The sequence below is a fragment of the Amborella trichopoda genome, chromosome 10, assembly GCF_054954075.1.
Source record: "Amborella trichopoda isolate Santa Cruz 75 chromosome 10, AtrichopodaSantaCruz75HAP2 v2.0, whole genome shotgun sequence".
NCBI classification, from domain to species: domain Eukaryota; kingdom Viridiplantae; phylum Streptophyta; class Magnoliopsida; order Amborellales; family Amborellaceae; genus Amborella; species Amborella trichopoda.
In genome coordinates, this window is record NC_142345.1 from 17,340,094 (window position 1) to 17,365,243 (window position 25,150).

General features: G+C 40.2%; 1 protein-coding gene across 22 annotated transcripts in view; it reads left to right on the forward strand.

Moving 5' to 3' along the window:
- Nucleotides 1-25,150, forward strand: part of VPS34 (vacuolar protein sorting 34) — a 66,917-nt gene that overhangs the window by 35,979 nt on the left and 5,788 nt on the right. For 7 of the 22 annotated variants that reach the window (XM_011626835.3, XM_020670149.2, XM_088849654.1 and 4 more), the window contains 10 exons: nt 7,931-8,026; nt 10,364-10,499; nt 11,036-11,157; nt 13,477-13,671; nt 13,843-14,013; nt 14,664-14,801; nt 15,073-15,227; nt 17,927-18,070; nt 21,805-21,952; nt 22,051-22,485. In XM_011626835.3, coding sequence (XP_011625137.1) covers nt 7,931-8,026; nt 10,364-10,499; nt 11,036-11,157; nt 13,477-13,671; nt 13,843-14,013; nt 14,664-14,801; nt 15,073-15,227; nt 17,927-18,070; nt 21,805-21,952; nt 22,051-22,188 — 1,443 coding nt within the window. In that variant the 3' untranslated portion in view covers nt 22,189-22,485. Of the gene's footprint in view, nt 1-7,930; nt 8,027-10,363; nt 10,500-11,035; nt 11,158-13,476; nt 13,672-13,842; nt 14,014-14,663; nt 14,802-15,072; nt 15,228-17,926; nt 18,071-21,775; nt 21,953-22,050; nt 22,486-23,548; nt 23,740-25,150 lie in introns of those variants that run through there. The other 15 variants (XR_016042689.1, XR_016042686.1, XR_002281735.2 and 12 more) reach the window with 5 other exon arrangements.

Here is a 25,150-nt window from a genome sequence, read left to right on the forward strand (position 1 = left end):
GCACATCTCTTACTCTCAGGAAATGGACTAGGGATTCTGGCACATTCTCTAATTTTTCGCTCCATGCTTGCCATCCCAAAACCTTTAAGCTGATAGGCAACCACTGTGGTTCTTTCGGCTCTATTTTTTTTGGAAACACACATAGTTCCTCCCTTTGGGATCAACTGTGATACTAATCAACTCCCTCATCCCTCATCTCATCCCCTCCACCCTTTGGCTTGAGTTCAACGAGCTCTTCTATCGTCTCATAATCTCCTAATCCCAGGTCTCCCCCCATCTGACCGCCATGTTTAGGACCACGGCGTTCAACCCGTCCTTGCTCCCAAACATGACCATTGTGTTCGGTGGTTTGCCTTGAATGAACCACAGTGAAATGAAAGAGCCGTGGGCGATTTTGACGCTGTCAGTGTCCTCGTTGAACAACTGCAACCAACCTCGACTGCCCTTCGAAGAGTTCATTGATGGGGAGCAACCATGTGTCCACTCCGGACAACCTGGCAAGTCCTCGAGCCTCTCCCCACCTCCCCCACCCTCGCCATGCCCGCCAAATGTCTCTCCCCTGCCCAATACCCAGTAACCGCCGCCTTCATATGACGTGGCCCAATCCTTGCTTCCTGATCTTGTGGGCCATCATTATCTCCCCCCCCCCCCCTTATAATCATGATGGTCTGAACCCGTTGCCATTCTCCACCGTGGCCCAATCCTTCTTGTCGGGTCCCGTTGCCCAACTTTCTCTCCGTCCCTCGGCTTTGATCCTCTGCATTCCTTTCTCCCATCCATCCGTCTCCCAGCCTGGTTTCCATAGCTGGATCTCCTGATCCCCACCACCCATTTGCAAATGGTAGCTTCCTTGCCTGACATGTGTCCCCCCGTTCTGCCCTCCTCGAAAATATGTGCACAACCACCTCTGCCCTTTCCCTCATCTTCTGCAGCCACGTCCTTTCTCCTTATGCCGTCACCGTTTTTAAGGCAAATATCTCCCATGATCCAACCGCCATCTAGAGCCCTTCGCGCGCCTCCTCCTGTCGAACTCTTTCCGTCAATCTCCCCCAACATCAATTCCCCAACCCTACCCGCCCCTCATCTTGCTCTAGCCTTGACTTTAGCTGTGTTTTCTCATACCCTTGGAATTTCCCCCATTCTAGCCCCTTCATCTCCATTGCCTCCTCCCCCCATCCCCCAACTGTTAGGCCAACTTGCCATCATACCCTATTCTTTTGCTTTGGCCACTCACCCTACCCTTTCGTCCACCACTTCCTCTCCTCTTGTTGACCTGGTGTCGCAGCTCATGTGGCCCCTCCCTCACTCCAATTTCTCTTCCCCCCCCCCAATCGCACCCATCTCCCATCCGCATCCACATCCTCCAAGGCCGCCATCAAGGTCGCTCCTTTTGCTTGCTTCTCAAAATTTTGGCAACATCCTCGGTGCTAAGGGAATCCCCCCTCCTCGGTTTGAGATACCCTCCCAAGCTTTGAGGGACCCCATTGAGGCCATCCTAGAAGCCAGCCCTCTTGCTTCGCAATCAACGATTTCAGAAGAGTTTCCCCCCTATGGTGACCTCCCCTTCAGTCAAGTGCTCCCTTTTGGTGTCCCCTTCATCAATGGATTCACGATTCGTAGAAGACTTCAACTTGGCTCAAGGTAATCTAGAAAAAATAATTCATTTTATGGGATTCAGGTACAAGTGCTCAAAGAAAGGCGTTCTAGACTTTGTGTTTAGTGAAGCTTCTACCACTCGCAAAGGTAGGAGGGAGCTCTCCAATTTGGCATGTGATATCAACTACAATATCAGACCCCCCACCCCTGCCTCTCAGGATCTCGACACTGAGTCCTTCAGGCACCCCGACCCTAGTTCGCCCATCCAGGAGGGCCCCCTTCTTACCCCTTGTTTCATGAAGCTCCTCACATGGAATATGAGGGGCTTGGGTGACCCCAACAAACACATTTTTGCCGTTCTTTTCTCCCAATGGTCCTAGCACTTGTTGAGAGTAAGTCTCCCGATCCCTATCTACCTCTGATTCACCAGATTTGGGGGTCGACTATGTAGTTGGCTCCCTTTACTAGCAATGCGTGCTTCAGGAGGAATATGGGTGATCTAGGACCTAACCCTTCGCACACTCTCCTCCTCGAATATAGGGGTGTTCTTTGTTACAACCCTCTTCTCTCGAGTGTCTGATGGTCTCTAACTGGTAATTCACGACTGCCTACTGCCCTAACATGTACTCGCTCTGTGACCTTTTCTGGCAAGAATTGGACTGAGTCTCTTCCCTCTCGCACTCCCTTTGGTGCTTAGGATGTGACTTCAATGTGATTAGGTAGTCATTTGAGCGCTACAACAAGCATAGCTTCTTCCTTGCCATGGTCTCTTTCTTTGAGTTCATGGCTAGAAACAATCTACTAGACTTACCTCTTCGAGGGGCGACCTTCACTTGGTTGAACCACTCCCAAAATCCTTCCCACTCTAGACTCGCTCGATACCTAATCTCTCTAGACTGGGATGACTTTTTTCGTGGCATCAATGCTCTAACCCTACCTAAACCGACATCAGACCACTGCTCAATCCTTTTAGATACTAACTTGGCCCTTTGTGGCCCGTTTTGAATTAATTTGGGTCGAAGAGTCGGATATCCTTTCTCTTACCCCATCTTTGTGGAATTCTTTGGACCCTCACGTCCAAGGTTTCATTGGTTATCCGTTTGTAGCGAAAGCTCCAACTCCTCAAATCATCGCTCAAAAGCTGAGCTAGGCATCTCCCTAGAAACTTCAACGAACCTAAAGCTTCCCTCCTAAGCGAAATAGCCCATTGGGATACCACTGAGGAAATTTGCCCTCTAACCCCTGACGAAAGGACCATTCCCGAAATCCTATGTAAAGAGGAGATATTTTGGTACCAGTGATCCAGGGTTAAGTGGGTAAAATATGGTGACCACAATACTGGATTTTTCCACAAGATTACAAACTGCTGAAGTAGGGACAATACCATCACTCATATCAAAATAGAAAACCTTACCATCGACCAGCCTCCCTAGTAGAAGAGTTCATTATTGACTTCTTTATTCTATATTCTCCCAGCCCACAGGCCATCGCCTTTCAATGGCCACCGTTTCCTTTCGGACCATCCCTCTGGCTCAAACCAGATGGCTAGAGCGTCGCTTTACTGAGGACGAGATCCTCAAAGCAGTCAAAGACTTAGGTCAGGACCGGGCCCACGGCCTGAACAGTTTCCGGTGGCTTTCTTCCATTCTTTTTAGGACACCCTTAAGGCCGATATCCTTGCCTTCATCATCGAGTTCCACTCTAGTGGTGTTACCCATAGGGCAATGAATGCCCCATTCCTGGCCTTAATCCCCAAGATTGATGGGCCTAAAGAACTCTGAGACTTCCTTCCAATTGGCCTGGTTAATTCCTCCTACAAGCTACTATCCAAGGTTCTGGCCACCAGGCTCAAGGAGGTCCTCATTGGGTTATCTCTCCCACCTAGGGAAATTCCCTTTGCTCCCCTACCGTACTCCAGCTTGGTAGTTTCCATCGCCTGTCCAGGGTTGAGCCCTGGGATTTGACGACGGACTTGAAAAGCCACCTACAGACGCTTTACGCCCAATCATTCCAGATAACGCTTGCATCCTCTGTCTTACCACGGCTGCTGGCACAGAGTTAGCCGATGCTTATTCCTCGGATACCATCATTGCTTCTTCTCCGGGACAAGAAGTTCACGACCCGTGGGCCTTCTACCTTCACACGGCATTGCTCCGTCAGGCTTTCGGCCATTGTGGAAAATTCCCCACTGCTACCTCCCGTAGGAGTCTGGGCCGTGTCTCAGTCCCAGTGTGGTTGATCATCGCCTTGGTAAGCTATTGCCTCACCAACTAGCTAATCAAACGCGAGCCCCTCCTTGGGCGGATTCCTCCTTTTGCTCTTCAGCCTACGGGGTATTAGCAGCCGTTTCCAGTTGTTGTTCCCCTCCCATGGGTAGGTTCTTGCGCGTTACTCACTCGTCCGCCACTGGAAACACCACTTCCCGTCCGACTTGCATGTGTTAAGCATGGGCTTCGTCAAGGACCGACAAATACTCGACGGAGCTCTTGTGGCCCATTAGTTTCTCCACTCTTGTCACTAGGCTAAACTCCCAGGTGTAGTCATAAAGCTAGACTGGGAAAAGGCATACGACCATATAGATTGGTCCTTTCTAGACGAGACGCAGCACATAATGGACTTTGGCCTCTTGTGGCACAGGTGGATAATGGGGTGTGTATCTTCAGCTCTTTTCAATCCTCATTAACGGATCTCATAAAGGCTTGTTCAGTTCCTCTCGGGGGCTGAGGCAGGGAGACCCCCTGTCCCCATTCTGGATAGGGCAGTCTTTGCTTTTGGAAAGATTTCATAACCTCTACCTCTTGGCCTCAAATACCTCTTGGCCTCAAACCGAGAGGCGACTGTTGTGGAATCTTTTGACACCATAGGAGGGACTAGAGTATGGAGCCCCAGTTTCCGAAGACGAGGAGATCGATTTCATTGCTCTCATCCCTGCTTCACCCTCTATTCTTTCCTAACCAGGGCCATGATACCCTTGTCTGGACTCCCACTCCTTTGGGAATCTTCTCAGTCTCATCCTTCTACCAAAATCTTCAAGCCCAGGCCATCCCTCTCTTCCCTTCTGTTGCTGCCCGGCTTGGTCAAATCTCTCTCCCCTCAAAGTAAGATGGTTTACGTGGTTAGCATGCTCGAAAAGAGCCCAAACTGTGGACCAGCTTCAAGGAAGAGGCTTTCAACTCCCTAATCGACGTGTTTTGTGTCTCAACGAGGAGGAAACAAACCTGCATCCCTTCATCCATTTCGCCATTGCTAAAGCTCTTTGGGCGGAAATCCTGCGCCTCTTTGGATGGCAGTGGGTAACCCCCCAATCTACCCCCCAGACCTTCCAGCAGCTGTTCTCCCCCCTTGGCCCAAACCAGGGCTACTATAATGGTTTCTGGCCTTCTGTGAACCCTATGGATCGAAAGGAACTGTAGAATCTTTCATGACAAGAGCAAATCACTTGACTTCCGCTTTGACTCCCTCAGAGCTTCCATTATTTGCTGGCCCAAGAACAACAAACTCTTTGACCATGTCTCTACCTTGGATTTCCAACAAAGCTGGCAGACCCTTCTCTCCCTCTGCCCCTCAAGAACTTCCAAATCCTCCTTCTGGCGACCCCCCAATCTAGATCAAATCAAACGAAATTTTGATGGGTGCGCTTTGGGCAACCCGGGCCCGTCAGGCGTAGGTGGTTTATTTCGTGACTCAGGGGGAACATTGTGTATTTCAACTCCAAACTTATCGGGCCACCACTGAAAGGCTTAAGAGCTCTTGACCCAACTTGGAAACCCTCCCTCAAAGTCGAAGAGGACAACCACAACGTTATCGAGTGGGCCTCAAGAGCGGTACCCTGTCCCTGGAGATTGCAATACCTCTTTGATGAAATATTTTTTCGCTGCTCAGCTTTACAAATCTCATGGAGTCATACCCAGAGTGAAGCCAACTCCGAAGCTGATGCACTTGCCAAAGACCGAGCCTCATCAACAACCATTGCATCTGTTGGATCCTGAATTCTGCAGTCATTCCTAGTCTTTTATCTTTTCTTCATTGGACATGTTTTACCTTGCTTAATGACCCTTTTAGAGGGACACATGTTTTGGAACCCATGATGTTCTCGTGTAGAGCCCCAGCTTTATAGGGGCCTCCGTTCTTCACTGTACTTTCTCCCAATCAATACAAAAGTTAACAATCTCAATTTTTTTTTTTTTTGGTATTACTAATGTTTTCATGATTTTTTTACAATTTTTTCATAATTTTAAAATTTTATTTCTGCTGTAAATTTCTTCAAAAGGGCATTTTCATAATTTTTGAAATTTGGAAGGGCACATGTGGGGCTCAGATTCTTGCCCCACATGTGTGCCACCCATGAGTGGGATGAGGGCCAGTATGGGCATCACTTAATCTCTCTTGGGTGGCACACCCTCGTTCTTTTATTTATGTGACATTTCTTTTTTGTTGAAGTTTGTTTTAGGGGAATCTTTTAAATATTAAAAAATTGTTCTAATTAGGAGTTTGGATTCACCAAAACTCTAATTATTTGGACTTCCAACAGATTTTGGAAAGATATTAGGAAGTTTTGGATTGGTTATAATTCTAATTTAAATCGAAGTTGGACGTTGGTCAAATTATAAGTTGGTGAGGTTCTTAATAATCCTTCGAAAATCATGATGGCTGATTTGTGGGATGGATGGCTTAGATTTGTTCTCTCTCGCCCCCTTAGTCTTCAAATTGAAGTGGAAGTCGGGGATATCAAACATAATGTTGATTCCTCTTTCGTGCTCTTCAAGCATTTCATTCCATTGAAGGATTTTTTCTAACTCAACCAGTCAATAAAACCCTAGATATGGAGCTTACCTTGAACCTTGAGGAGATCAACTTTGATACCGAGATGTCGTGGGTGTGCTCCGTAAGTTGTGGCTCTTGCCCCAAAATTTTCTTATTATGTATGTTTTGGCCTCCGACTTGTTCGTAGAGCTCACTAGAGATTTGGTACTGCATATACTAGATTATGAACACCGTCTTTGCGATCAGTAATTTCTAATCATTGCAGCCACATTTATTTCACCTCTCTCTCCTCGAAGTTCATATATCCTTTCTTGAATTTTGCCTCTCTGGACTCGTATGTCTTCCATGGCTTTATTTATGCTCGCTTTAATTTGTTTATTGACAACCTCCATGATTTGTGGCAGAATGTCCTCGATTGCTAGCACATGCTGTGGTGGCAGTGTGTTCAATGGATCTTTGAAGCATCTAATTACCAATTGATGTAAGAAAAGAAAAAAAAGAGTAAATAAAAGAAACCAAAAATAATGAAAGACAAAGAAAGGTGAAAAAAAATACCATCTTTGTGGGTCTGCATGGGGTTCCAGCCCAAAAAGAAATTTTTCTCAAGATTTAACAAAAAAAAAAGAAGAAAAAGAATTAATATCCTCAATCTATGCCATCCAGCACTTAATATGTTGATGGAAAAACCTTCAAACCCTAAGTGCTTCATCAATCACTATTAAATCCTATTCAATATTGAATTTCCAACTTTGCCCCTCAATTTTCTAAAAAAGAAGAAGTAAAATGTCCTAAGAAATAAGAAAAAGACCCAAAATATTAAATGATCACACTTTTTGTCTCCTAAAAATATTAATAAAACGGAACAACTTAAAAACCCACTGCAAATGCAAAGTCTTCAGTCATGACATGCCTTTTGAGTCTGACATCCTCTCCTTTCATCCATGATGTGTTTGTTCATTTGATATACTTGGTTACAGGGTTTGCAGTGCCCAACCTGTGGAAGAAAAAGGTCCTCCCTCTCCTTCATTTGGATGAGGAGCGTATAACAGTTTAGAGAATGTCTCTGTGTTGTTTCAGTGTGCTGTCAGAATAATCTTCTATTCGCAGATATTTACCTTGATTTTTGGATTCTTCATGTTTGGATTTACCAGTTAGACCCAAAAAAAGTTTATGCCCTTATCATCCATGGGAAATTTCTGCCCTTGTGCCCCTATGGGACTCCTATCCTCTATACCTTGCAGAAAATGCTTAATATTCGTGTTTCGTGATTATATGATTCTTGTGCGATGAGTGCTCTGCTCATTTAGGAATTAAGAATCTGTTCTTATACTATTATACTAAAATTTATTGGTATTTGGTTTGATCCTTTCATGGCTGTGTCCTTGCATTTCATGAATTCAGTTGGCTTGCATAATTGTATTTTATAAAGGAGCATCATAATTGCATTTTCATTATACTTGGTTTGATCCTTTCATGCTGTATATCCTTGCATTCGGGGAAATTAGTTGGCTTGTACTCTACAAAGAGCATATCAATGTTGTTAACTTTCACCATGATTATGGGTTTGCAGGAAGCCAAGCAAGCAATAGATTTATTGGGTCGCTGGGATACCATTGACACAAGTGATGCATTAGAGCTTTTATCACCTGTTTTTGAAAGCGAAGAAGTAGGTGATAATTTTTTAAATATTTTGTTGAATTTCCAGGTTCCTTTCTATTTGAACTTCTCATCAGTAATGAATGTGATTAGTGTGTTAATTATTATGTGATTCTAGTTGGCTTTGTTTATGTGTGGAAGGAAAATGGGAGTTGAGCATGCCCCCCTGCAATTTAGTGTTTGTGTCTGTGTTCCTTAGGGGCTGAGTGACAAGACAAGAAGGGGTCGAATTCGAAATGAATGCATTCCTGGAAATCTAGGTGTGGCACCAATGTACGATAAGATGATAGAGAGAATAGATTTAGGTGGGCTGGTCATGTGTGGTGCAGACCCAGTACAACACTTATTAGTGGGTGTGAGTTAGTTAAAGTGGAAGGCTCGAAAAGGGCAAGGGGTAAGCCCAAAAAGACATGGTTGGAAGTAGTCACAAAAAATACGGGGACTTATGGCCTCACTGAAGGTATGACCCTTAATAGAGTAGAATGGCTTACCAGGATTCTTGTAGCCAATTTGTTAGGAAAAGGCTTTGACGATGATGATGTCTATGTTCCTTACGAGATGTTCAAACATGTGGTCCCCAAGAGCCCGTACACGTGTGTTCATGTTTTTGAATCACTGTCTTGACACAATGCGGAACACAGCAAGAGGTGGATATTTCTATGTTAACCTAGTTTCAATGTGCATCCTTAAAAGAATGATAAAGCTCCTCCTATAATGTTATGTGTACGAAGTATCATTTGAATATGTTCCCAAAAGGGACAGTTTGTATCTGCATATCTGAAGCTTTTGAAATAGTGTTTTTCAAGATTTTATTCCCATGCATGCTTATTAGATTTTTATGCCTGTATATTCTACAACTGTATAAGTATTCTCTTCTATTGCATGGACAGACAAAAAGCGTCAAGTGCCTATCACTTTTTCTCTCTTTAATGTAATAGATAATTTCAATAATATTTTGCAATGCATGTTGTTTCATAATGTTTTGTGCATTTTTCCTCCTTTTAGAATGGGGTTGGCAATTTAATGTGCCACAAGTTCATCATTTCTGTTTTTTGATAATTTTTTCAACCGCAACAGCTTCTTCTCTCGCTGTCCGTATTTGATTGGATTCAACTTTTTGACTTTGCATTACAGAAGTTTACATCAATAGGTGCTTTATCTTTGATGATTGCATGTATAGCATCCAGTTTCCAAGAGGTTTTCTGTGTCGAAGCTTCCCAAATGTTAGTTTGATGTCTCACAGGTGTACTCTTTGTGACTTAAAACAAAATATTTTAGTTTGAGGTCTCACAGGTGTACTCTTTGTGACTTAAAACAAAATATTGTGCTTGTTTCTTTCATATCACAAGCCAAGCAATTGTTGCATCTTTCCCATTACATGGTTCTTAGGTCTCCCAGATGTAACTGTTTTATCTCTCTCATTATCATGCTAGTTTGACACTTGTTTTTAACAGTGTTAAATGTAACTAACTTCTCTTCAGCCCTGTTTTGCGTACTAAGGGTACATTAGCCGTGAAAAATCGGCCTTTCTTCATCTTGGTTGGTGAGCAATCTGTGTTCTGCATATTTATCTTCTTTGTGCCATTTCTGTCCCAAACAAAAATCGGTGTTTTTGGTGGTTGGTTTGCACAGGGGCTGTCCCAAGCTGCTTTTGTTATATGGCTTTCTAGAGTAGCGTGGGTTGCTATATTTCACTTTTCCCTTCTTGATAATAAACTTACGTGGATTGAGAATAGTATATACCTAGTTTAGAGATGATAGAATTATACTGCAAGAGGGCAAGGAAGTATGAGAAAGGGCTGTGATTAGATGGAGAAAAGTTGTTGCTGTATTGCAGTTGAATCACTACCTAGTGGCTTATCCAAATGGACCTTATGTGTAGCAGTATTGTATTCTGATTTTATCTAGCCATTATACAGAATCTCATTTACTTGTGCCAGCCCGCACAATTTTTGTGTTGCTTCACGTAAAAGAATCTGTGTTCTTCACATAAAAGAATCTGAGCAAGCCTGTTATGGAAAATTCAGAAGTAACCAATGAAGGGTAGGTAGGTTGGTAATATCACTCAACGAATTTGATTATTCTATGCCCTTTCTCCATGCACAAGTGTCCTTTTCCCATGTGCCTTGTGGTGATTGATGCTTTGGGTGCACCTCCTGTCCTTCTTTAGTGCATGTAATGTGACATATGCATGAATGGATATTGTGTTCCATTCTGGAAAGACTTTAAATTCAGTTGGCACCATTTGCTTGGAGGGTATAAATAGTCTTCTCTCTTCCTTGTATGTTGATGTTCTGCCTCTGGATTTTGGCTCTTAGTATCTTATAGCAAATTCTACTTTGAACAGGTTAGGGCGTATGCAGTGAGTGTTCTTGAAAGAGCTGATGATGAAGAGCTCAAATGTTACTTACTTCAATTAGTACAAGCTCTCCGGTTCGAGCGATCTGATAAATCTCGCCTTTCGCTTTTTCTTGTTCAACGGTGTATGTAAATTTACCCTGTCGCACTTCTCTGTTTTTTTCTTGAAGCTGATGCTTGATGCTGTATGATACATACAAAAGCTGCTTCTATGAGCCATACCCCATGCTTGCTTTGAAAATTTTTTAGTTTTTTCGGCTTCCCTTGCTATGCCAGTATCCCCATAAAATCTTTATCTTACACTGTCTGTAACTGTTCTGGGAGTAACCACTTTTAAACACACATGCACCCAGATACGTATGTATGTGTGTGTGTGTGTCTGCATGCATGGAGGCCTATTACACATGCGAAAGAGTTCTTTCGCAGAGGCCTCAAGATGCCATTGCCAAAATATTTCTTTCATAGCCGATCCGCTTATCTATCCTCTATCACATCACATACGCACATCTATATTGTACACATTTCTCTGATACTTCCATGATCAGTTAATTATCAAGAAACGAATAAATAGATACGTATTTGATGCTCAAATCCAATCGCTTTCATTTATTCTTTTGACAAACTCATTTCATATGCAATGCCTTTTCGTGGAATGTGACAGCTCTTTGCAATATTGAGCTGGCCAGCTTCCTCCGATGGTACGTGGCTGTGGAACTCCATGATCCTGCTTATGCAAAGCGTTTCTATTGTACCTATGAAATTCTGGAAGACAGTATGATGAAAGTAAGTGTTTCTTCTGGCCTGTTCTCCTACTATTTTCTTGTTTTAGGTTTTGTCTTAGTGCAAAACTTGGTGCATGTACTGCAGCTTTTATATTGTTTTTGTAATTAAATCATGTGTCTTTAATTTTCTCGATACAAACTGGTTCTTTTAGTTGGTAATGCGGTTTCACCCATTAGATAATTAGCACTATAAGACAGACATGGTTAGAAATTGCACAGTGAGCAACTCCTTGAGAGAAAAGCAATGACATAGTGACGTATGTCATAAGTTAATGTGCACCATTAGGCTTCATATCCTAAACTAACAGTAGTTTTCATTATAATATATGCTGAGCCCATTGCCAGGTGCTACATTTTTTTCTTGATTGTTCAATAATATAATGTGTGCTCATTGTATTGTTGATGCCATGTAGTTTGAGTTTGATGATTGATATGTGGGGACTAATCCTCTGAAGAATGGGGGCCTAACAGAGCAGAAACATGTCTGATTAGTGCCGTGTAGAGATTGCATGTTTAAGTGTTATGGAACTCAATTTTATCTTTTCCTTTTTTCCTGATTATAATGGGGTGTTGAGTTTCATGTTGTTTTTTATAATCAAAACTGTGTAGCATTTTGTGTGTATAAAGTATGCAAACTACCTAAACTCTTCCCTGACTTCCCTATGTTGCTGATACTCTTGATCACGGGGCTTCTTCCATGAGTGGATGGCTGATTTAGGTTTTCAAATTTGGATATATTCTCAAGTTATGCTCAGAAGCAACAGGCCATGCAGGGTTTTGACTACACAAATTGAATGGTGAATTAGGGCTTAACCTATTTTTTTGTTTTTTGTTTTTCTGTTTTTGCTAAGCTAGCGGAGGGTTTGAGCAGGTAAGCTATCCATTTTATCCATGTATCAACAGTGTACAAGCAGTAATAATGACAGGGAAAGACATGAAGTTGTCTCTTGGTAGCTCTCTATGTACATGATATCCTTACCACATATCACAATGCACTTATAGTGGAGTTGCCAAGAACCATCTTCTATTGATGATATTTTCATTTCATTTGTTGGAGGTGGTATCATATCCGGGTTACTATTTTCAATCTTCCAAGTTGTTTCCCTTACAACCATTTTAAAGGATTGATTATGGTTCTCGTTCGTCCTCTGATTTCTTTCTTGTCAAGTGACCTATATTATGTTGGGGAGAGAGACTTTCCAAATCTTATCAAGGTACTCGTTTGTAAATTTCTTTCTGAACCAGTTTGCTATGAGGCTTTGTATACTTTGGCTGACTGTTACATGAGTGTTGAACCTCCACAAAACTGTTTGGCTCATTGTATTGTATCATAAGAAGCCTGTCTTGCTAAGCCAGCCAAGAGAACTAGGAGGCCTTGGGTTGGATTTGTTCTTCTAGATGGCCTATAGAAGGGAAATCTACGATTATTATTAGACACCCATTTAGCCCCACAACTTGGAAACAACATGGATCCCATTATCCTAGTGTTCAACTTTCTACATGGCTCAACTTGGACAATCTTAGCACCTCGACTAACATGTTGTTCTTTTGTTTATTTTGTCCTTCTCATAGTTGTTGAAGTGAGAGGAAGAGTTGGTGCAGGTCTGTGGGATCATCACGAAGCCCCTGGTTCGGGAGCTTATCCCATACAATTTATTTAATCAATAAATAGAAATATTTTTAAAAAGGAAATTCCATTAAAAATTTAAAAAATGAATAATCCCAAAAAATATAGTGAAAGATGGGCACAAAAAGATGTCTAACAAAATATTTATTAACTAATCATTATTATCAAAGAAAAAACTAATCAATATTATTTTACATTCATTTGAGTTGTAATCTAGGTACTAATGATCCCAACGAAATCATCATCATCGGAGCCCCAAATATTCGGGTTCGCTACACAAAAGTAATCCTACACAATACAATAAGAAAAGGTTACGATGATGCTCATCAAGATAACTAATAACAATAGATTTTTTATTGATAAAATATTTTTTATTGTTTCAAAATTTGCAAATTACATATGCATACATGCGGCTTTATTTACGATTTTACACTTTACAACCTCCATAAGTATATATATGAGAGAGAGAGAGCTGCTTTATTTACGATTTTACACTTTACAACCTCCATACGTATATATATGAGAGAGAGAGCTGTTTTATTTACGATTTTACACTTTACAACCTCCATAAGTATATATATGAGAGAGAGAGAGAGAGAATTTTCATAAAGTATACTGGAGAAATAATCACTGTAAATATGTATTGAGTTTTCATATGCTTAAATGTCCCAATCAAATCCGATTTCTGTACAGTTGGTGGCAGGTGTAAATAGTGATGAAGATGGCTTCAAGCTGTGGCAAAGTCTTGTTCGTCAGACTGAGTTAACTGCTCAGTTATGTACTATTATGAGAGATGTGAGAAATGTTCGTGGTGGAACACAGAAAAAAATAGAAAGACTAAGGCAGCTGCTCTCTGGTCTTATGAGTGAACTCACCTATTTTGAAGAGGTATTTCCTGACATGTTTTCTAGTCTCTCTGTATGGTGAATGGTTTTGGCCTTTTGAATAGATCTCACTAACATTTTCCTTTGTTCTGTACAAATCAGTGGTATGTTTCATTTGTGTTGTGCTTAAAACAAATCACATTTTGTAATTCACTGCTGGCTTGTCAAATTTCAGCCAATTAGATCTCCTTTAGCTCCCGAGGTGCTCATCACAGGGATCATACCAGCAGAATCATCACTTTTCAAGAGTCAACTGCATCCCCTGCGTCTGACATTCCGAACTGCAACTGGTGGCACATACAAAGTAATATTCAAGAAAGGGGATGACATCCGGCAGGACCAATTGGTAGCTACTGGATACTAAGATGTGAATCTTGAACTAAACATGAGATGATTAGATTTTTAACGTTTTTATTTTTAATATATGCTAAGAACCACTTGCTCGAAAGTTTTGGATTATATCTCATTCAATTATATTTTCCACAGTTATAAATTTAGCATTGAAGAGCTACTACTATCCAGTACTATGTTTCACTGCAGCCTGATGCTTTCATTCTAGTGGCGTCTAGTTATACTGCCCATTATCCACTGGGGCGGTACAGGAGTTATAGATATTTTGAGAGTGTCAATGATCCTTGTTATTGTTTAAGTTTATCACCTTTGTGTGTACCCCATTCCTGTAGTGACATGGCACGACTATGAATGAACTTATGTTAAATGCTTCATATAAGTCACTGACCTACTTTTCACACAAAATGATTATTCCAAATTGAGAACTTAGATGAAAATTTTCTGCTATTTCCTACTTCAAAGCAATAAGGCTATCTTAATATTGTTAATGCTGACTATATGTCTTGAATTTATCTTGGGAGGGTCTTGAGACTTTGAAATGTGGACTTATGATTCCTTTGATCCTTTGTTCTCAATAGTTGTATTTTAAATGTGAACTTTTGATTCCTTGGATCCTATTGTTTTCAATACTTGTATTGTTTGCAGGTTATTCAAATGGTCTCTCTCATGGATCGACTACTTAAATTGGAGAATCTTGATTTGCATTTAACTCCTTATAGAGTATTGGCAACTGGACATGATGAGGGCATGCTGGAATTTATACCGTCGAGTTCTTTAGCACAGGTATGATGTTTATGATTGCCTAGGGGTTGACCGGTTGGTGTATTTAGAGTATGATTTCAGTCTAATGGTTAAGCAACAGTGTCAATCAGTTTTGTCAGTTATTCATCGATAAAAAAATCAGTTTTGTTAGGCCAGTGATTGGTACTCATATGTACTGCTGAATATTTCTCAGAATTTGAGCACACGTTTCTTGATTATTCTGCACAATGTGGTTCTTTTGATGAAATGAATTTCATGTGGGGAAAGTTGATATTTCTTAGCTGTTTATCAGATCCTGTCGGAACATCGTAGCATTGTAAACTATCTACAGCGATTTCACCCGGATGAAGATGGACCTTTTGGAATAACTGCCAGCTGTCTCGAAACATTTATAAAAAGTTGTGCTGGGTACTCTGTTATAACATATATCCTTGGGATTGGAGATAGGTACTGGATTCTTTTTCTTTTTTTTTCTTGGCATTTTTGTTTTTTTTTGGCTGATTTTCTATTATCATTTATTTTTGAAATTATCTACTCAATAGGCACAGTGTTTCTTAATGCATTGGTGTTTTGTTCCGTTTGCTGTACCATGAAGAAATATGTACTATAACTATTTTAATATGTCCTAGAGGCTTTGCTTGAGATCCTTCTCAAGATTTGTAGGATGAGCCGAATTACTAATTTCAAAAGAAAATTGCTGTGCTTGAAAACATAGTTTCTAGTGATGCAAACTGTTTTGAAAAATTCTTAGCAATGGTCAGTTTAAGGCTATCCAAAAATTTTGATTACATCTTGGGACAACTTAGGTCCATGTAGATTGTATATACCCAAAAAAATAGGTCCATGTAGATTGTTACTCATCTGCAGATATGATGTCTTGCTAAGCATGGCAACAAAAATATGGTTGGTAGCAGTGTTTGAACATTTGGCCGCCCTAGGCAGCCGCCTAGGCGAAAAATTTCAAAAAATGGCTAGGCTTTGTCTGGGCGGTGTAATTATGTGCCTGTCTCCGGGTGCTTGCCTAGGCGGGTAAGGCGCCGCCTAGGTGGGCAAGGCGCCGCCTAGGCGCTACAGTTCGGGTGCCCGCCTAGGCGCCGCCCAGTCACAGTTTACGGAAGGGCGAAAAAACCCTCAGCAAGGGTAAAAGAAATGTTATTTTTCCCCTCTAAAAAGGGAGAAAGGGTTTTGGGGGGTATTCTAAACCCCCAAAACAAAAACCATGGCTATTAGGGTGAGAAAAACTACCCAAAAAACTACTCGTTTGTGATTCATTGAAACATCGATAAAGTTTTGATTTTTGCAATTTCTTCTCAAAACAAAAGGCAATAGTTTGTGGGGGATTTAGAGTATTTAGTAGTTGATTTTGAGGACTTTTGACGACCCAATAGACGAAGTTTGCACCGACATCGATATGATTTTGATATTTTTAAAATATTATCATATTTGAAAGAGGGTTTTGATTTTATTTTGCTACAACATATTATGTTGCGAATCATGTGTTTTTTCTTTTACCTTTTTTTTGCTTTTACAATATAATTACATGTTTGGTTGATGACTTGATGTATTTGTTTTTCAATTTTTCCTTGTTGACTTTGTGTATCGTTTCTAGTCTAGACTTCTAGTTTCCTATAATGATATTTGGGATTTCAAGCATTTTAATGTCCTACAATTTACAATCTCTTTGAGACTTGTATTCGTAAATCTGTTATGTGATTGTACTATTACTTTTTCATCTGTTTCACAAGGAGTTTGGGGCTCTAAAATTGCCCTAAAAACTCCCAAAGACTTAAAACCATGCCCTAAGTATTCCCCTGTTTTTTTTTTTGGGGCGGGGGGGGGGGGGGGGGGGGGGGGGGGTTTCAATTTTGGCGAGGGCACCTTGTCTCTGGATGGGCGCCTAGGCGACCAGGCACACAAAACGCTTAGGCGCCTGAATCCCCATTTTTTATCATTGGCTGGTAGAAATACTTTGTTGTGTTTTGAACATGCGTTTTATGGCTAGTAACTGTGTTGTTACTTCCTCTCTAGCTTGCTCATTTACATTCATTTATATTGTTGTTTTATGGCTAGTAACTGTGTTGTTACTTCCTCTCTAGCTTGCTCATTTACATTCATTTATATTGTTATTTTTAATGTTGTTATTTCTCAAATACCTTGATTCATGAATAACAGATCATGTGTGGAAAGTTTGCTGTTAGGCCATCTTTCTTGTCATATGCCAGTCCTTTGTCATGGTGTCTTAGTCAAGTTTTCCCTTTTTTCTTTTTTCTACCTTCAGTTTATGGTTGACTACTTATTCTGCTAACAATGATATACAGAAATTGTGGTGATTTTATGCTTCATTATGGTTTAAATATTGCCTTGTGGTGTGCAACCAAAGTTCTCATTAGAATGAACTGTTGATATACTCCATTCTAAATCTAGCGAATGATATTAATCAGTTCAGTAGTGTTATCTCCAGTTTTACAGGTTCATCACTTACTTTTTGAGGGGGTCATAATATCCATGTTTTGTTTGCCTCTAGGTGGTTGTTTTGAGTGCCATATTGCTTATTCGTGTTGTCTTCTCAGTTGGATGCTTTCTAGATTGTTAACAAGTTCTTTTATCCCAATGAGTTCCTTACCTCTCTCTTTTTGGATTTCTTGTTTTATACTTGGATATTTTTGTATAGCGCAACTGGCAAGTTGGGCTACCTCCTTGCTGGTGACCTCAATCCCTTCCTTTCTCTCTCTTAATCTCTCCTCCCACTTTCTTTTTCAGATCCTAAACTCTTCACCCACTTCCTATCTTGCTTGTACCCTAAATGGCCTAATTTCTTCACCCCCTTCTTACCCCTGCCCTCCTCCTCTTCTTTCTCTCCTCTCCAGCAAACACCTTTCCCTTTTGATTCTTCTCCTTCATATGAAACATTTTTTGTGTAAGAGCGCCTGGTTTGTGGGCTGCCTCTGTCTCACTTCTCAAGAAAATTTCTTGTAATCTATCTAATTTAGTAATATATTGCCACCATCTTCAAGAAAAACTACATTTATCTCGATTTAGTCGCATAGCAAAAGGTACCTGGAACGTTGACTGCACGTACTCAACCATTTCAAAAAACAAAACTTTGCACGGCAAGTACTGATAATGTGCAGCTTTTTCTCTTGTAGGCATCTTGATAATCTTCTTCTTAGGGAAGATGGGCGGCTCTTCCATGTTGATTTTGCTTATATTCTTGGTCGAGATCCAAAGCCGTTTCCACCACCTATGAAACTGTGCAAAGAAATGGTTGAAGCCATGGGTGGTGCAGAAAGGTATAATCATCTTTTTCTGCTGTATGTTTTGTGGCTAACCTTACAATACAACTCTAGGATGGATGTTTACAATTCAGTATGTATCTTATTTTAGTGAAACATTCTTTTGCTACTTACCAGCTACTGATTTAGTCATAAACTAGAAAACGGCTATGCAACAGAATTTTTACCTTGGTGGCTATTCAATACTTCAATTTGTGTTGCATTTGTAAAAGGTACCTCTCTGCAAAAAATTAATCTAGCTGGTGGACTTGTTTAGGAACATATTGTTGGTCAACTAGGCGGAAAGAATTGACTACGTGGAATTCAAGGGAGGAAAATAAAAAATTCTCTTTCTCTTTTATTAATGAATATGAGTTCCACTCAAAAGTTCCAAAATACACTGCAGTAAACAAGAAAGAAAACCCTAAACACAACCTAGGATTTATGAATAGATGCAATCTATGAATGAAAAATAAGCTTCCCCTAGCTTTTTAAGTACAAATAATGCTCCTGAAAATTCAAATAAATTAACAAAGATGACTGAAAAATAAAAGCAAACAGCTGGGAAGACGTCCTCAAATATGCCTAGGATCACCTTTAGGACTTTATACCCCACACTTGATTTCCTGACTGATGGCTCATTCTGATCCTATTGGACCTGCTTAATTTTTTGAGCCAAGAAGCTTCTTTAGGCAATACCTCACAAACTAGGGTTTTTATGAGAGCATAGCACAATTAGTGTTTTGTAGACCCTTTTATGAACCTTTGAGGCATGCACTATGTGGCATCTCCCCTTGATCTAAACTAGAACTAGGCATGCCACCCCTAGAGTCTTAAGGGGTGGTGTGCCACATAGGGAGAGAAGGGAGAACAAGAGAGGAAAGAGAGAGTAGGGCGTAGAGAAGAGAATCAAGAGAGAGAGAGAGAGGGTAGAAAATAAGGTGTCGAGAATTAGAGGGCGCCCCTTAGTTTATAGGCCCGAATGCCCTCTCAGGTATGCCTATCCATAATTATGACTCTCCATGACTAATAGGATTTTAGGAAATCTGTTAGGTGAGAGATGATTAAATCTAAGCCCTCCATCCCATGAATCATCATTCATGATTTAGGGGGGAATTCTAAGAATCTTATCCCTTGAATCTTTGACATATATCAAACTTGTAGTCAAAACTAGGATAAGACCAATCTAAAATAATATTTGTAGAATGTCCTTTATATCTCATGAAATCGTAGGAAATCAAAATAAGATATTTGGTCAAAGATACAAAACACTATTTCAAGTAGCCAATTCCTAGAAAATCACCATCACCATCACCATCATCATCATCATCCAAGCCTTATGCCAACTATTTGGGGTCGGCTACATGAGTTTTATTTTGCCATTCTATTCTATCAAGGGCCATACCCCCAATCAGACTATAAGTCATGATATCTCTTCACATTACTTCCATCCATGATCCTTTTGGACCCACCTTTTGACCTTTTAGGGCATTGTACTTGAACCAAATCGCCCTCCTAATTTATGTTGTTCTAGGTTGAGGTTACACATGGCCTAGCGCACCTAAGTCTACTTTCCCTCATCTTATTGCTTATTGGAGCCACCCTTAAGTTCCTTTGGTTGTATTTATTTCAAAATCTATTGTTTCGAAATCCATCTTGACACCCTCATCTCAGCTTCACTCATTCTATAGATTTGTTATTTCTTGACTACCCAACATATCGCCCCACAAGGCATGGCTGGTGTTGCAACGCGCCTATAGAAATACCCCTTCAGTTTCATTAGTATGTGACGATCACATAAAACTCTAGAAGAGCATCTCCATTTCGTCCGATCAGCTCTAATTCTATATGTAACATCTTCTTGAATCCTCTATTTTCATGGATTATCGACCTACATAATAAGGACATAAAATCCTTTACAAAAGGCTTTTCTAACCAACCAAATTAAAACATGTTTCCAAATATAGAGCATAAAAATAAAGAAGAGTTGTGGTGTACCACCTCATATGTGAGGTGTGGGTCCCATGGGTCTCACGCCCCACCCATGTGGTGTGGCACATATGTAGTGGTGGATCCAAGGTCCCATACGTGCCCGTCTACACTACCATAATTTAGAAACACCCTTTCTAAGAATTTTACAGCTGTAATTAATTTTAAGAATTTTGAAAAAAAATTTAAAATTCACAAAAATATTTATTATGCCAAAAATAAAATATCTAGAAGTGGATTGGTACCAATGGGTCAAGATAAGTGACCGTGATCCTCTCGACTATCTTTTCAATCCAACCCAATGCGACATATGACATACAGTCTCATGTAGGGTCTCTTGATTGGCTCATCAAAACTGGATAATAAATAGTAGAACCATAATCCTAGAATGTGTGAATTACAGGTTCCTCCCTTAAGAGCAAGTAACATGCATATATCACTATAGTTTAAGGGGTCTCTCTCTATGCACATGTACATGTGTCTTTTTTCAGGTTGCTTCTCGGTAATGCAGCTGTCATGTGTTTATATTGTGCAGAAGTTTGTTGAAGATTTAGCCATTGCTTTCACAGATCTACATCCGCTCATAAGAGATTACAAAGCTCTCCTAGTTTACAAATCATTCATTGGCATCTCTCCAACCTCAACAAGGGATGACACTTGTTTATTGCCATATGCCCATACTCAAAGTGAAGGGTTTTGGACATAACTAGGGCCATTAATTGCCTAACCCTCGGTCAGTCGACCAACACAAACACTGCCGCTAAATTGTATAATCCACTATAATTGAGTTTTACATGCTCTCACGGTCTTTAAAGGCCACAAAACCCCAACATAGGCATGCTTGTGGTCACATTTTTGTTCATATGAAGAACTTGGTATATTGTTAAATATGGAATTATGGAACTGTAGTTGGCGTTTTTGAGCTAGAAAACTGTAGCACCGCACCTATGATGTCTGAGCTATTTCACTGACTACCACTTAGAGATGTTGGGTTTTGTATCAATTGAAACCTGAGTCACTGATCTAAATGTGGATTTTGGGAGCCTTTTCTGTTGTGGAAGGTATTTACTGATCTAGATTCTAGAAGAGAGAAATGGAGGACTGAGAAATGCTATCCGGCTTTGCGGTGGTGCTTCTCCCAATCGCTTATAAAATGTTGTTTCTTTTGAACATTTTGACTTCTCCTCATCGAGCATCGCATCACTTCTCTCCATGTAAAAGAGTAATAGTACTTGTACCCCTTTGTGCCTGGCAGATGATCAATGAAAACACATCAGATGGTCCTTGGGTTGCAATTTATTTCAAGAGTCACACCTCTACATAAAAAATAATGTTAAACAGCTTCATAAAACACTAGCACAAAAAATACTTAATAGACATGACACTTCCCAAGTAGAGACACCTGCCAATAGGTACAACTTTTCACAGTTAGATCATATACGAAGAGACAATTCTTGGAACAAGTGTCCAACTCGGAATCTATTTAAGTTCTCTAAAATCCTTCTCTTTAAAGGTCATCTGTCCTACATTCTCTCTAGGGATAGGGTTTCCTTACGTTCTTGCAACGCATTTTCACCCTTAACTATAGCTTGACAATATAGTATCTATAGTTTAAGGCATGATTATGATATTTGATACCAATCATGCATTTTGGAACCTCTCTAGTTGGTCCCTGTTAATTTCATCTATTTAAACTGTTGTGATGTGCTTAACTCACCTATGTAACTACTATAGATTCTGTTGCTTTTTTATCTTGAGTGCAGCCCATACTATACCAGATTCAAATCCTACTGCTGTGAAGCATACAACATTCTTAGAAAATCGAGCAACCTTATTCTAAATTTGTTCCACTTAATGGCGGGTTCCAATATTCCTGACATTGCTTCGGACCCTGAGAAGGGCATTCTCAAGGTTGGTTTGTTCTGTATGCTACGTCCTTTTTTTATTTGGGTATGGTATCTTCAAACTTTGATGATATTTTTAAGAACTGGTTGATTTTTTCATGACAGCTACAAGAGAAGTTTCGGTTAGACTTGGATGATGAAGCCTCTGTGCATTTCTTTCAAGAAGTTATCAATGATAGTGTTAGTGCTTTGTTCCCTCAAATGGTTGAAACTATTCATCGTTGGGCTCAATATTGGCGTTGAGTCCCTGAGCATTTGAGCTGTAACCATCAACAGATTCTGGCTGGTAAGAGTTGTTTCCCTATCCAAGGAAAATGCCAATAATTGCGATTTAAGTTTACTGAATTGTGTAATCTTATTTTTCTGAGATAATTGTGATAACATTGACAGTTTAGCACCCCTCCACTTAGGACCTGCTATTGGTTCCCAGAGTTGGGAAATTATTTATTGTGGGTTAAGCAAAGTCAGTAGATTGGGAATAAAAATACGTAAGAAATTGGAGAATGTGGAAGCATAGGGTTCCACAAAGTCTTTCACTAATTTGTGTATTCTTGCAGATTTCTAAAATGCCCCTGCTACCTTGGGTTAAAAATAATGCATTGAACAAACACGAATATTACAGTAGAGTCCCTACCATACATACTCCACATATCATACAGTCTGGACATAACATATTACCGTATGAAAACGTTATCTATTAGTGTCCTTTGCATCTCCACCATTTCTATTACATCCCAAGAGTGTCAATGTTTGGCAGTATCATACAAGGACACTTTACCTGTCTTGGTGTGTCTGCATATGCAGATCTTGTTATGATTTATGAACTTATGACAATTCCCAAGATATTTGTGCCTTTTATACTAGAAATATTGTATATGGCCATTCCGAGAAAAGGGTTACCTTTCTTGTATCTCAAGGTCATATCACTGCCTCCTACGAGCTCACACAAGCTAGTTCAAAACCCCAACTACACGGGCCAAATCTGGTCCAATGATTACTTGGTAATTGGGACTGCTGGCACTAGGCTTTCTTAGTACTCTCCTATCTGGTCTAAGATGACAATTTGACTATGTGAGGGAGTCTACTTATTTAGCACCAAGGTAACAAGTATTTTGTAGTAACAATTGGCTCTTGGATGTCATGTCCTCCCTCTTACATGAATCGGCTGGCTAATGGACTGTATTGACATCACAAGAGTGATTAGTCAATGTTTAATCTTCTTTTAGACGGAAACTAACTTCAAAGTTTCTTGTTATTCTCATGAATATTTGGAATGGAGGGTTTCATAAAGCACCAATGTCATTAGAGTAACAGAATGGAAGTTATATGCATGACCGTCTCCTGAATAAGCTACTGAATAAGAGTTTGAATAGCTGCAAAGTTAACCATCATTTGGACTCAACGCTGTGAAGAGGTGATTAATTCAAATTGTCGCAATAACCTATAGTTGATGGGAATAGAAACCTATATGGGTATTGTTTGCATCAATTTGAAATACTCACCTCTTCACAGCATCGAGTCCAAATGATGGTTAACTTTGCAGTTATTCAAGGGGTCTGCTCATCCTAATCTGATTTTCCTGTTATTTTCCTTGGGTGACAAGTTACATATGCCTCTCAATGGTACCATCTGCTTGGATCTTGAAGGTGAAGACCCACTTAAATCAGCATGGTTCTAAGATTAAAATATGTAATTACGAATATGATGTTTGTGAAGAGCATCAATCACTTTGTTGGTTACTTGCTGCCCAGAAATTTTATGAGATGTGTCAGAATATAAGCTGGGAATTTATTACGAGTGAATAGTTGCAACAAAGTTATGGGATTTTGGAGTGAGCTTTGTAAGAGTGGAACCCAATGGTTTAAAAACCGGATCGGTGACCCAAATCGGGCTTTCAAAAAACCGATTCGAATCGGCGAATCGGCGATCCGGATCGGGAATCGGGTGAATCGGTCAGAATAAAGCTTCAAAAAAATCTGAAAAAATTATTAAAATTCATTATAAATATTGTTTTTTAGGAATTCAATAAGAAATGAGGGTACTCCATTAAGAATTTTCATGTTTTTGAATGAATATGCGAATATTGATATGTTCTTTCCCTGCATGAACCGCCATTCAACATTTAATTTACATCACACAAAAGGATAAACATAGAATTATCATGGAATAAGTATATCAACATACATGGACTACAATAACGCATAAAATTAGTAACATACGATCTAAAAATAAAATGATAGACGACGTTGTTGTTCTTCTTGGTCACACTGGTGCTTTTGATTGAATTCGTTTGACAATTCATTGATTCGATCTAAAAACGAATCATCGATATTAGCGGGCGTCTGACTATTCCCAAATCCTTGAGTGTTAGTGTTTTGTTGTGTTTCCAATCCAAAATCCTCGAAGCTTGTCCATCCTTCATGCTCACCTGCACTGTCGTGCTCATCCCTACACTGTTGCTGTTGGGACTCGATATGTGAATAATATGGCTGGGATAAGGTGGCCTCAGAATCATCATCTCTCTCATTTTCTCTTAGACCCCCTTCCCACTGTCCTTCATTAGGTGCAATATCATCGACATATTGTGGATACATTGGCTGGCTGCTTCCTCTTTCATGCTGCTCATCACTTTCTTCAATATCTTTATCACCGATAGCCTCAAGGAACGCTCTCTTGTGCAACACTGGCTCCTCCTCTTCTACTACCCATTGGTCTGCTGTGTCTGTGACAAATATTGTGTCTAAGTCTATCGGCCCATAGTCGTCAAGCTTTTTTTTTATTTGTCGCTCTCTGAGGTTTAAATTATAATGAACGTAGACTAGTTTATGAAGCTTCTCAGAAGCGAGTCGATTCCTCCTAGTAGTGTGCAACCATTGGAACGTACTCCAGTTGCGCTCACAGGCAATAGCAGAACATGTCTGGGAGAGCACCTTGATTGCTATCCTCTTTAGGTGAGGTGCATCAGTACCATATATCTCTCACCATTCAGCTGGATTAAAATGTAAAAAGCATTGTAAGGGCAAGAACAATTCATAAGATTAAATATATGAATAAACAAAATATTAGCGAGGTGATAACCTGGATCCATCATAGTTCGAGAATTTCTGGCAAGTCTAGTTCCGAAGGATCCTATAGCATCCCTATACATAGCAAGCTAAAACAAATATATTACGTTTTAGTGCATTATTCCTCACAAATATAACAA